Source organism: Rhopalosiphum maidis, chromosome 4, assembly GCF_003676215.2.
Source record: "Rhopalosiphum maidis isolate BTI-1 chromosome 4, ASM367621v3, whole genome shotgun sequence".
Lineage (NCBI taxonomy): Eukaryota > Metazoa > Arthropoda > Insecta > Hemiptera > Aphididae > Rhopalosiphum > Rhopalosiphum maidis.
Genome location: NC_040880.1, coordinates 2,966,413 through 2,980,494, shown reverse-complemented (window position 1 = coordinate 2,980,494; position 14,082 = coordinate 2,966,413). Strand labels below are relative to the sequence as shown.

Below are 14,082 nucleotides of genomic sequence, written 5' to 3'. Positions count from 1 at the left end.
ACTATTTATTATTTGTAATATAATTTGATTATAGTACTAGATGTTAACGACAATGCACCAAAATTTGAACAATCTTCATACTCATGCTGGTTATCCGAGGATGCTGAAAGAGGGCAGTTTGTAACTATGGTGACTGCTACTGATCCAGACATCGTTGATCACTCACGCCTAGTGTATGGCATAACTGGAGGAAATGCACAACAAATGTTTGATATAAACTCAAAATCCGGTAAGAATGAATAAAATTATATCAGTATTAATATTTATATTTATAATAATCTTAATGCAAATGGTTTAGGTATTATAATTGTTTCAAACTTGAACAAGTTAACAACTGTACATGAACATGTCCTCAATGTATCAGTTAGTGATGGAGTGTATACAAGTTTCTCAAGAGTTAGAATTGAAATGGTATCAACCAATAGACATAACCCTGTATTTGAAAAACTTCAATACGATGGTCGCATTTTAGAAAATCAATTATCAGGAACTTTGGTCCTTCGTGTTCAGGCAATAGACAATGATACAGGTCCATATGGTGAGGTTAGCTACTCAATACCATCAAAGAAGATGTCAAAAATATTCAATATTAATAATATTACTGGTATGTATAATATATAATCAAAAATAATACGTACATAATATATATATTATTATAATTTATAACAATTACACGTATTTTCTATAATAAAGGTGAAATTATATCGAGGATGCCATTAGACCGTGAAGAAGCGTCACTATATGAAATAAGCGTTTTAGCTTGTGACCAAGGAGCTAGATGCGGATATACTTTGGTTCGAGTTCGAGTGAGCGATGAAAATGATAATTCACCGCGGTTCCTTTTACCAGAATACAAAACATGCATACACAGTTCACTTCCGGTCAATACAGGATTTCTCACGGTTAGACTTCTGACTTACTATAATAGTTTAATGCAATTAAAAATCATAAACTAAATTTTAAATTGCAAATGTTTTTTTCAAAAATAATAGGTAAAAGCAGTTGATGATGACCAAGAACCATCAGGTCAAATTACTTATTCAATTAATGATATTGAACCCAGTGACATAACAAAACTAATGACTGTGAATAAGTACACAGGTGCTCTTGTTTTACTGAAAACAGTTGAATCCTTAAGTATGAGTTTTTTTATACCAATTTAAATCTTTTAGTAATAACAAATTTAAAATTAATATAAATTTTTTTTTCTTAGAAAATAATGTTTATCAATTTTTTATACGAGCAACGGATAGTGGAACACCACCAAGACAATCTGATGTTCCTATTGAGCTATTTGTGTTGTCACCTGAAGACCTTCCTCCTGTGTTTCTTCAAGAAGACCAGAAGTTTAATTTAACTGAAAATTCTCCTATTGGTATGATCTATGATATTTTAATCCCAAAACTGAATAATATTTAAACACACGTTTTAAATTTAATAGGCACTATTGTAACAACTGTAAAATTGGTGTCTGAAGTTGAAACCAAATATAAAATAACCGCATCTGATGAGACTGCCAAACTGTTTACAATAAACGATAAAGGCCAAATAACTGTTACTGGCTTGTTGGATAGAGAAAAACAAGCATTCCACATACTTGGCGTGTTTGCATATACTGAATCATCTCCTCCATTAACTGCATTGACTGAAGTTTATGTAAAAGTATTAGATGAAAATGACAATGCTCCAGAGTTCGACAATGACTTTTATAATGCCAAAATATCAGAAGCCATAGCTGAAGGCACTGTAGTAGTGAAAAGTAATGCAATATTTATACTTGAATTTGGTTATTTATTTTCATAATCAATAATTGTGTTTGTTATTTTAGCTCGAGCAATTGACTTAGATGAAGGCAAAAATGGTGAAATCAAATATTTAATAAATTCTAAATCTAATGTTCCATTTGTGATTGATCAATACTCGGGATCAATTAGTGTTTCCGTATCAAATTTGGATCGAGAAGTAAAATCATCTTATACATTTGATGTTATGGCATTTGACAGTGGAACACCATCATTCAATTCCACTGTAAAAGTACATATATCTTTAGTTGACTATAACGATAACCCATCACGTTTCTCTCAAGATTCATATGCAGCATCAGGTAATATATTTATTTCAACTTTGAAATCAATATCATAATATAATGCATTCATAATATCACAGTTGAGGAGGATTCACTGCCTGGAACAGTTGTAGTACAACTGACATTAGTGGATGATGATAATGATTTACCGGCCACATTAATGTATCATATTCGTGATGGAGATATGCATTCCAAATTTGCCATTCGGTCAACTGGTGAAGTATATGTAGCCAACACGTTAGATCGAGAAACATTAGACAATTATCAACTGTCAATATTAGTTACCGATGGAACTTATGTTTCGACTACACAGCTCCATATCACTGTCACAGACGTTAATGGTATATCATACACATAATAAAAAAAAAAAAAAACTACTCCTAAATTAAAAATTATCATTTTATTTTATTATTAGATGAAAAACCTTACTGTCTTCATCACCGCTACAGGAGAATGCTTTCAGAAGGAGTGCCAATTGGCAATTTTATATTAAAGATAGACGCTCGTGATGCTGATTTAAATCCAAAGTTACGATATTACTTAACTGGTTATGGAGCAGAACACTTTAGTTTAGACATAGATACTGGTAACTTTCATACTAAAACATTTATATTTTATATATTAGAATAATTTTCCTCAAGTTAATTTAATTTCTTCAATTATTAAAACATACATTTTATAATTAAATATATATTATTAATTTAATGTAAATAAAATATTTTATATTTTATATTAAACATAAAATATTGTTCATGCTTATAGGATTATTAAAAACAACAGTGGCTCTAGATCGTGAAAAACAGTCACGCTACAACTTAGAAGCACACGTTCAAGACCGAGAGAAAAGTGAATGGGAATGTGTATCTAAAGTGGAAATTACAATGTTGGATATTAATGATAATGCTCCATTATTTATTTCTAATAATAATAATACTGCCTCCCTGTCCGAAGACGCACAAATTGGTACCATAGTGATTAAAATGCATGCAACTGATGCTGACATAGGTAAAATAAAATCTGATGTACACACCTTTTGAACGATTTACATAATTAAAACTTATGATTGTTCTAGGTTTAAATCGAAAACTCAAATTTTCATTACAAGATTCAGCAGACAATCATTTTATTATTTCGCCCGATAGCGGTATTGTAACACTGGCTAAAAAATTAGACCGCGAGACTTGTGAAACCTACAATATTACTGTCAAAGCCATTGACCATGGTTCCCCTCCACTTTCAAGCCTTACTCAATTAACTGTAATTGTATTGGACGTCAATGACAACCCACCAATATTTGTTCAAAGGTAAATTAAATCAAACTTAATATTTATAAAATATATTATATTTTAATATTTAATATTTTTGTTTAACTAACTATAAATTATCATTCTAGAACATATTATGCTACTGTTTCTGAAATTGCACCCATTGACACCGAAGTAACTAGAGTATTGGCCACATCACTTGACTCTGGTAAAAATGCCGAAGTTATGTATTCAATTGCTGGTGGTAACGAACACAACAAATTCTCGATAAATCCTGAAACTGGTGTTATAAGTGTATTTGAAATGCTCGACTATGAAAGAGTGCGTGACTATTTGCTGACAATACAAGCAACAGATCTGGGTGAACCACCATTAAGTAACCAGGCATTGGTGAACATCACAATTTTAGATGCCAATGATAATGCACCAATATTTGGTCAATTAGCATATACCACTCAAATCAGTGAAGACGTACACATTGGTGAAGTTGTTATTAAAGTTTCGGCAACTGATTTGGACAGCGAACTTAATGGAAAAATACGTTATGCCTTGGTCAAAGGAGACCACCATCAACAGTTCTCCATCGACCCTTTTACAGGCAATATAACAGTTGCCAAGCCCTTAGATCGTGAACAGGTACTAATATATTTTTACAGGCATTCTAATATTTATTTATATTTTTGGCATCTGGATTTTTCATTATGTTAAATATGTTAAAGTTTCATTAAAAAGTATTTACTTAATTGGTATTCTATTACGCAAAATACTTGAATATTGGTTTTACATATTATTCATTTTTTTGCACAGATATCAACATATAATCTACAAATTCGAGCTACAGACTCTGGTGTCCCTGAACTCATGAGTTTTGCGTTAGTCCAAGTTCAAGTGAATGACGTTAATGACAATCCCCCATTGTTTTCACAACATAACTATTCAGCATTTGTCCATGTGAGTATTATATACATTATATACATAATTAGTGCCCCCTCTCAACTTCGAAAATAAAAAGAGCAAATAACTCCCAACACTTTTTTTTTTTTTTGTTAGGAAAATTGTTGAATAAATTATACAATTTATTATTACAATATAATAATAATAATAATAATAATAATAATAATAAGTTTATTTCGCCAATATCACATTATAGTTTAACAAAAACAAAAATTACATAAGAAAAGTAACAATTTAAAAAAAAACAACTAAAATAATATTATATAACAGATAGATTTGAATTATATTGGCTCACTTCTAAAAATCTAAAAGCTTGTGCTAAGAAGTGAAAGTTTCTTATAACATTTAGTATATAAACGTTAACTTAGAATAGTATAACAACATAATATAAGCTAATTAAATATGAAAAATAATATAAATAAAACAAAATAATAAAAGAAAGGGAAAGATTTATAAATCATAATTAAGTGTAACATTATCAAACTGGTTAAACTTAATATATAATTTTAATGAGTTAATATTATTAAAGTTAAAAAGATTTAAGTTTAATTTACGACACAACAATGTATATTTTTAAATAGGCCTCTGAGATATTACAGTCTTATAAAATTTAATAGAATTTAGATTAGAATGACATTTATTTCTAAGTGTTATAATTATGATCTATGGTATTCAAACAATGTCTGTATTTATATACAAGTACAAGTAATGATTTATAATATAATATTGATATGCGTTTTACATTAAAGTCAATGAATAACTGATTTGTTGGGTATAAAAATGGCTTTGAGTTAATAACATTTATTAAACTGTTAATAGTTGTATTTAACGGAGTCAAGTAAAAGGCAATCCATAGTAACCTAAAGACTGAACTAAAGATATATATATATAATTTTCAGATGTTTAATATCTAAAACATATTTTAAGCTTTTAAAATTATAAAATAGTTTTCTGACTGTACATACCAATTCATCTACATGATAATTCCATTTTAGCTTTTCATCAAATATTAACCCTAATTATTTAATATGATTTACTCTTTGAATATGTTAACAATTACATGATACAATTTTATTTTTACAATTTATGGAATGTGGACATATAAAAAGATTATGTACGTTAACTGAATTAGATCTAAGATTAAATAATATATAATTAGACTTTTTTAGGTTTGACTCTAAAAAATTATTATCATACCAACTCTGAACAATATCTAATGAATGATTTACCTCATCAAATAAGACTTCAATACTTTTATTATTAATCAGCATAACCATATTATCAGCAAAACTATAAATATCACCTTTTATAGAAACATTAAGAAGTCCATTAACATAAATATTGAATAATATAGGACCTAAGACAGAACCCTGCGGAACACCAATCAAAATATTATTTACATTATTATATTCCCCATTAACTCTAACTATTTGAGTTCTATCACTTAGGTATGACTTTATTAATTTTAAAATATTACCTCTTATCCCAGCATAATGTAATTTCCTAATTAATAGATCAAGGTTTACGGTGTCAAATGCTTTTTTAATATCAAGAAAAACATCAATTACATAATTACTTTTATCAACATTACCATTAATATAATTAGTAATATGAAATAAAGTGTCATTAGTAGACATTCCCTCCCTAAAACCAAATTGTCTACAAGAAAAAAAATGTTGTTTATTTAAAAAATTAATCATTCTGGTTTTAATACATTTTACTAAAATTTTTGAAATTGATAGGGTTAATGAAATTGGTCTATAATTTTCAGGTAAGCATTTATCACCAGATTTAAATAATGGGACAACCCGTGCTTTTTTGAAGTTATGAGGAAATATACCTAACTTAATTATTTTATTAAATATGATTGCCAAAGGTTTTGAAATAGTTGTAAAAGTCATTTTTAATACCTTATTTGATAAATTATTTTCATAAAAAGAACAATGATCTTTAATCTTAAGTATATACTTTGCTATTTCATCACAAGTAATAGAAGTTAAATATATACTTTCAGAGATATAACAACCCTTATTTAGATCCTGAAAATTTTCTTTAGTATAATTTTTATTTAAAATATTATCATAAATATTCTTACCTACTGTAGAAAAGAAATCATTAAAAATATTAGGAATTATTTTACTATCTAATATCTTAGTACCCTCATTGTTTTTTAATGAATGTACTGTATTTTTGGAATTATTTGGTGTGTTATTAGTTACATATTTAATTGTTTTCCAAAGTTTTTTAACATTACCTTTATTATTATTTATTTTATTATGGTAATAAATATTTTTAGCTTTCTTAATCAAAATGTTAAGTAAATTTCTAAATTTGATATATTTAGAAATTAATGTAATATTATTTGGATTTTTAATTTTTTGACCATACATTTTTTCTCTGTGTCTGATAGAAACAATGATTCCTTTTGTTATCCATGGTTTTAATTTATAGTTATAAGAGTTAAATTTTCTAGAAATTTTTTTGATAGAATTAATTATACATAAATCAATTTTGTTCATAAAAATAGTGACATCATTATTAATGTCTTTACTAATTAACATACTATCCCAATTTAAATTATTAATACTTAAATTTAATTCATCATAATCAATAATCGATAAAACTTTATTAGTAGTATTACAATTACTATAATGTAAAGGATTATTAATTAAGTTAATAGATAAGATTATACTAAAATGATCTGTAATAGAAAAAAGAAAAATATAAGAATGAATATTAATTGGTAAAATTATCTTAACGAAGAAATGATCTATGCACGAAGCAAAAGTATTTAATTGTCTCGTTACATTATTAATACGTGAATAAAAACCAAAACCAGTAAAAATATTTAAATAATTTTAATATATCAATATTAAAATTACCACAAATAATATGATTTTTAAGTTCAGAATTTTGTGTCAAATAATTATTTAATGAGGATAAAAAGGCATCAATATTATCACTTGGGGATCTATAACACCCAGTAACAATATGCCCTGTACCATTAATATCAAAAATAAAACATAACTTTGTCAAAACAAAATCTATAATATATTCAATTATTTAAATAATGTATATTATAAAAGGGATTTATTGATTTGGGAATCATAATATTGTTAATCAAATACAATATTAAAAGTAAAAAAATTACAAATAAAATTACAATAGTAGAACAAGGAAGAAAAAATGACATTATTACATTAGTTTTAATGGGGAATGCAATTCCTCTATGTATAATAACATGCATTTATTATTTATTGGGATTATAGCACCCTTTACCCCCTTCCAGTATTTTTACACTAATTTTATAAAAATAATATACACACCCTCTATTTTATTTATAATATTTTGTAAAAACTTTTCAGGAGGACAAAAAACCCGGTTGGATTGTTTGCCAACTGTCTGTGACAGATGCTGACTTGGAACCAAATGGTGGACCATTCATTTTTGACATTCTCAATAGTTCTGATGGCAATGCATTCAGTATTGATCCTGATGGTACAGTTAAGACAGCTGCACAACTAGACCATCGTTTCCAACAAAACTATAAACTAGTAATACGTGTGTTTGACAATGGCAAACCATATCTGCATTCTGATACATGGCTTCATATTAAGGTAAATATGAATAATAATTAAAAATTAATAAACATTGTATATGTTAATATTTTTATAAATTATTATTAAAAAAAAATAAACGTATAGTTTAGTATTTAACTTTTACAATTGAATACTTTTTAATTACATTTGTATTTGAAAGTAAAACTACAAATGTTAACCATAATTTTCTCTAGGTAATCGAAGAATCACAGTTCCCACCTATTATAACACCTCTAGAGGTCTGGGTAGGATCTTGGCAAGACCGTTGGGAAGGAGGATCATTAGGACACGTACATGCCACTGATCAAGATGAATATGATACATTAGTATATTATCTAATGAACAACAAAGAACTATTCAAAATTGAAGAGAGGTCAGGAGAGTTAAGAGCACCACAAGGGTTAGATGCTGGCTTATATTCCATTAATGTATCTGTCAGTGATGGTAAATTTTGGTCATACTCCATAGTTAATGTGGTTGTAGACTCGCTGACCGATGACATGCTAAACGAAGCCATCAGTATAAGGTATACATAAATCAATAAAAATATTAGTTTTTCAGACAAACCTCAATATTTATAAATTGTTATAGGTTGAAGTCTGTAACACCACAACATTTCATATCCAGTCAAAAGAAATTATTGATGCGTACGTTAAAATTGAATCTTGGTAAGGATGTAAATTTGATCAGCATCCAGGATGCTCCACAAGGCAATCTAGATATCTTGCTATACATTAGGGGTGTAAGTTGAATAATTATGTTTTGAATTTTGGAATTATACCTATTGGCTATCATCTAATTTGTTAAATTTTATTTTAATCAGGGAACTGATTTAAATACCATGCATAACGCTCTTCAAAAGGCTGGTTTGGTCATATCAAATAATGTACTACCTTGTAATTGTACGCCTGGCCAGGGTGTCTGTAGTCAACGTATAACTTGGCTAGCAGATCAGGTGCAGACAATAGTTACAGATATGATGACATTTGTGGCACCTGCACATACCCATCAACCACATTGCGCTTGTCGATTAGGTTTTGTTGGTAAACGATGCGAAAATAAAATGACTACTGAGTGCCAGTGCTCCATAGACGAAATTTGTGTACCGGATAATGAAATTGATGGAACATACAAGTGTGACAAGCCACGAGGCGTTGGCGACCGTTGCTTGGCTGGGAATGAAATTGCCTGTTGGCCCCCAATATTATCTAACTTGCACATAACTTGGATTCAACTTACCGCCGCCTCAGCTGCCTTGGTTTTTATCATTATGGTCATATGTGCATTGATCATATGCAGGTCAGTAATTTCTTTGTTATTTAAGGTTTAGCCATGTTTTTAAGATAAGATAATACTTATTTCTATTTTGTATACTTTTTGGATTACCCCATTAGAAAGTGCCGTGTGAAACGTCGAAATGCCCGTCGCAACAAGAATATACATGTATTAAACACAGAATTCAAAAGAACTGCAAAAATCAGTAACTTGGAAGTTGCTCAGGTATTTAGTGTGTGCATAACACTAAATAGTATTGTTTTATTTTTATCATATTAATTTTCTATTTTTTGTTTTCTAGCGGCCAGTTTCTTATACAGCTATAGCAAGCAACCCAGACGCAGCTTACATGGCTACTGTAGCTGCCAATCAACTTAACAATTTAGACACTCTGAGAAGCTATGGTTCAGCTGGTGATGACTTAGAAAATGTTCCACTTGATTATTTACGCAACTTAAACCGTGGTGGTAGCAATAACAAAATAATGAACGGTAAAGGTTAGAATATACAAATATAGTATAAATAATTAATAAACTGAAAGTTTAAAAGTTCATTATTTAAAAAAAAAATCATTTGATTGCAATTTATATTATATAATAAACCCACTTATGTAACAGTATTTTCTGATTATTTTTTTAAATTTTTTATTTAACCCTTTTACTGCTATGGATGCACATATGCGTTCTATAATTTTAAAAATCAACAAAAGCCGTTATTGATAATGTGGTAATATCATTAAATGGTCAATAATTAGACGAATCCAAAGAGACAATAAAAAAAATATATGATAATTATTAAAAAAGTTATAAGCAAAATAATTTATTTGATTTTCCAGGGGTCCCAAATTGTCATTAATTGATAAACTGAAATAATAATTCATTATCGACTATTTGGGAATCAATCACTAACTTAATTAACTAATATCTGCTAAAAAGTTACTAGAAATTTTTTTTTTATCGATAATTATTATTTGAACTATAACAATATTTAAAACAATACAAAAAAAAAATATTTAAAAATAATATTTAATTCCAGCACAGTACTATGAACTGGGAAAAAATAATTCAGCAGAAAAAGGGTTAAACATACATTTGATAATATTTTAAAACAAATAAAATTTAACATGAACTTCTGAATGCAAATTATATGTCATGCATTTTTGATATGAAGGTAATAAATTTATGTCTTCCAAAAAATTGTTATAGACCTCAAAGTTATTCCTGATGTAACCAGAGTGCCAAGAATGTCAATGCACAGTTCTGATGAGGACACAAAAATACTAGGTGGTTACCATTGGGATTGTTCTGACTGGGTGCGTCGCAGCCAAAACCCATTGCCCAATATCAGTGAAGTTCCTGGTAGTGAAGTGCCCGATTCCTCTAGTTTCCATAGTGACAGCAATGATGAAGTACATCACCATATAATAGGTAAGTGTATGTTGTTTTCATATTGCATTAAGCTTATAATGTATGACCACCCAATAGATCCAGCCAGAGATTTGGAAACACTCGACGAAGAGTTATACTTATCGTACCGTAGCGAGGATGATGATGTAGTTACATACGGTTTCCCACAACGATATCCAAGTCAGAGTGAACTGTCTACTAATGTATGTGAGATTGATGATCCAGATATGCCCATGTCTACTGCTGTATGAGGGTACATTAACATTATAGAACATTCCATGAGACGATTACCGTCTATAAAGTTGATTACTAACTTAGGTATTGACAATTTTTGTTTTTTTTATGTTCATTTTGTATAGAATTAATATTATTTATTATTATTTTGACCCATTTAATATGGGAAGACTGAATGCTTTTCTTAATGTTTAACTACCTATTTACATAATATGTAAAAAAAAAAATGTACTTCTGTGATAGTTTGACAACTTTTTTTCTAAATTTTTTTTTACTTAGTTATAATTTTGCCCCTAGAATTGAATAACTAAAAAAAAAAAAAAACAACCATTGTCCAGTACATAAAAATATTTTATAAATCATTATTTTTAATATATTTCATTTCCCATTGGAAAAATGATCTCTTACCATATCCGCCGCCTGTGTTTATCATTATCTGACAGCCATTGGATTGGTACAGACTGTATGTACTCCTACTACACTCCACCTAGTCCTTATTAATAATTAATAAGAAATACTTAACCAGTGCTAATATATCTGGTGCTACTAATAGGTCGGTCGTATTTTTATTTTATACTTTGTATAAAACGTTCATTAAAATTTTGTAAATCTATTGTATTTTTCCCCTTTACAAATGACTGAATGAAGCATCAGGCAATAAATGTAATTATTTTTGTTCTTATAACTGATTTTTTTTTTTTTTTCAAAAATATTGTGTTCATTGAAATGAAAAAAATAATAATAATATTAAATTATGTCGAAAATTTTATATTAAATTTCCGCGACACTGTGCCATTCCAATAAGAAAAATATCCTATTTAGTTTTTAGTATTTGTGTCCTGTTATTAATTGTAAAACAACCACGTTTTTTTATTTATTTTTTTTATATATAATTATTATTATTATTTTTTTTTTTTTGCAACAATAAATTGTAAATTATTTAACAATTAATATTATTTCTCACAACCTTTCCACCAAAAGTGCCTAACTATTTTTTTTCATCTATAATTTCATGTAATATAATATACATTATTTTTTTTTAAACATTAAACAAATATCGAATTACTAAACCTGTACGAATAACATATTTAATATTATATATTTATATAAATGTATAATATTAATGTATACTAATACAATACACACACATACATATTATACTTCTACTTAACATTGTTTTTGTAGTTTGGTACAATCTAAATTACTGGAAATAAGAATGCATATTTCGGAAAAAAATAACTAAAATATTTGATACCGCTTTACGACTAGCGTACAAAATATGTTTTTTTCAGTCCAAAAGTTATTAGATGCATATTACTTAATACTTACGACTTTTGCGTATGTGTGTGTGTGTGTATGTATGTATATATTTATATATATATTCATAGTTGATCTATTGTTATGTTAGGATTTAAGTTATACATTTATATTATAAGTTTCGTAAATATTATATTTTTTTATGGACAAATGTATAGATTATTTTTATAATAAACAAAGTATGACTTGATTAATAAATAACAAAATAATTGTTAAATTCTTGGGTAATTTAAAGGCCTTGCATTTTTTTTTCTTCTTTCCTGATGTTTAACAATTTGAATAAATAAGACGCTACCCTCCCATGTGCGGTTTTTGTCTTACTAACATACAATACAGATATCTAACCATACGTAATTTGGAAACAGTTTATTAAGTTTATTTTATTGGTAGGTATATCCTTTTTGGTTTATAATTAAAAATGAAATAAATACTTTTGCTTGTACGTTAATGATGTACATGACATTGTATATAGACATATTATAGTACGTTTTCTAGGCAGTTTATCAATTGCGCTCAAAACATTTTAAAATACCTAAGGAAAATGTATTAGTTAGTTATGGATTATAATTAATAACTTATAATTTTTGTATAATAAATGAAAACACTAACCGATTTTTTTATGAGTATTAATACTTAATTTCACTTCGGGCCCCGTGCCCTTAATATAATAATAAGTAAAATAAATAAATAAATTAATAATTTTTTTTCGCATTATACAAGTTATTTTTTGATCGGTTAATTATTCAAAATTAAATACCAGTTATATATTACATTATAATTCGTTTCATAAAATTCCCGATACTGATATAAAATACCCAATCACTTAAATCAGTAATCTGCAATTGGTCCTTAAATAAGTTTTAATTTGTGAGCATTTTAGTATATATTTTACAAGCGCAATTGGTAGACCGACCCCAAATGAAAATTTCGTTTTAGGCGCAATTGGTCCATGCACGTTTTCTATGAATATTATACTATTGCCTATTATAAAATGCATTGTATGTATGAGTGATACTCAGAAAAGAAAAAATAACAAAAATGATCATTTAATGATTAGTGCAATAAAATAACTGGATTTTTTTCTCTTAACTAAGTAGAAAATTATTTAAGAAATTCAATGTCACAAGAGTATTTAGAAATTTTAATGTCAATGAGTATTGAAAAAGAAATGTTTACTAAAATTAACCCTAATGTTATTGAAAGGTGACTGCATAAAGTGATGTATTAATAATTATGATTGAGTAATTTTATATTAAAATAAAATAATATTAGAGTAAGAATTATATATAGTCTTGTTTTGTAAATATATTGCGAGCGAAGCGATCAGAAAATGTTTGGGTTCTTTCCTTCTGAGCCCTTGAATTAAATTCCTGGTAATATAAAACAGCCCTATCCGTCCCTGCTATATGGGTTATTGAGTTCAGGAGATTATCTGTGAGAAACTCGTGAGTCAATCGGTTAACCACATACCGTACCTATACCACTGTATAATATTACTTTTTCAACACATGTGTAATCAATTGGTTATATTAGCAAAGCAATATTAAAAATTAGGTTAACACGTTGACTGCATCCTAACGCAAATTTAATTATACACGCAATAACGCCATATTATATCAATGTAAATAATTATTTTTATAAACCCAAAATTGTACAATGATATGTTAAAATTTAAAATGCAAAGTTTTTATAAAATTATATTGTACCTGAAGCGTATTAATTATCATAAATTCAATGACTACCTAATAAAAATATCAAAAAACATAATATTTAATATGATACATACTGATTTCAATTTATAAGGCAATTAAATATGAATGAATTCAAATGTAGCACCTCCAATGATCATCTGAACAACTATAACTATTATATTATAAAGTGACACTCTTTTTCCCTATTTTTAGATTTGGGGTAGAACATTAAATGTTTTGATTTTAAAATTATGT

General features: G+C 27.7%; 1 protein-coding gene across 4 annotated transcripts in view; it reads left to right on the top strand.

The window, feature by feature from the left end:
• LOC113549927 (fat-like cadherin-related tumor suppressor homolog) overlaps positions 1–11,527 on the top strand; it is a 142,200-nt gene extending 130,673 nt beyond the window's left edge. For 3 of the 4 annotated variants that reach the window (XM_026951455.1, XM_026951452.1, XM_026951453.1), the window contains 21 exons: positions 35–229; positions 299–604; positions 694–902; positions 993–1,137; positions 1,214–1,375; positions 1,442–1,759; positions 1,829–2,104; positions 2,167–2,427; positions 2,502–2,672; positions 2,849–3,091; positions 3,159–3,390; positions 3,480–3,987; positions 4,159–4,302; positions 7,671–7,922; positions 8,099–8,430; positions 8,496–8,646; positions 8,728–9,203; positions 9,299–9,404; positions 9,481–9,676; positions 10,385–10,606; positions 10,664–11,527. In XM_026951455.1, coding sequence (XP_026807256.1) covers positions 35–229; positions 299–604; positions 694–902; positions 993–1,137; positions 1,214–1,375; positions 1,442–1,759; positions 1,829–2,104; positions 2,167–2,427; positions 2,502–2,672; positions 2,849–3,091; positions 3,159–3,390; positions 3,480–3,987; positions 4,159–4,302; positions 7,671–7,922; positions 8,099–8,430; positions 8,496–8,646; positions 8,728–9,203; positions 9,299–9,404; positions 9,481–9,676; positions 10,385–10,606; positions 10,664–10,836 — 5,078 coding nt within the window. In that variant the 3' untranslated portion in view covers positions 10,837–11,527. The remainder of the gene's footprint in view (positions 1–34; positions 230–298; positions 605–693; positions 903–992; positions 1,138–1,213; positions 1,376–1,441; positions 1,760–1,828; positions 2,105–2,166; positions 2,428–2,501; positions 2,673–2,848; positions 3,092–3,158; positions 3,391–3,479; positions 3,988–4,158; positions 4,303–7,670; positions 7,923–8,098; positions 8,431–8,495; positions 8,647–8,727; positions 9,204–9,298; positions 9,405–9,480; positions 9,677–10,384; positions 10,607–10,663) is intronic. The other variant, XM_026951454.1, reaches the window with a different exon arrangement.
• Positions 11,528–14,082: the final 2,555 nt, after the last annotated feature.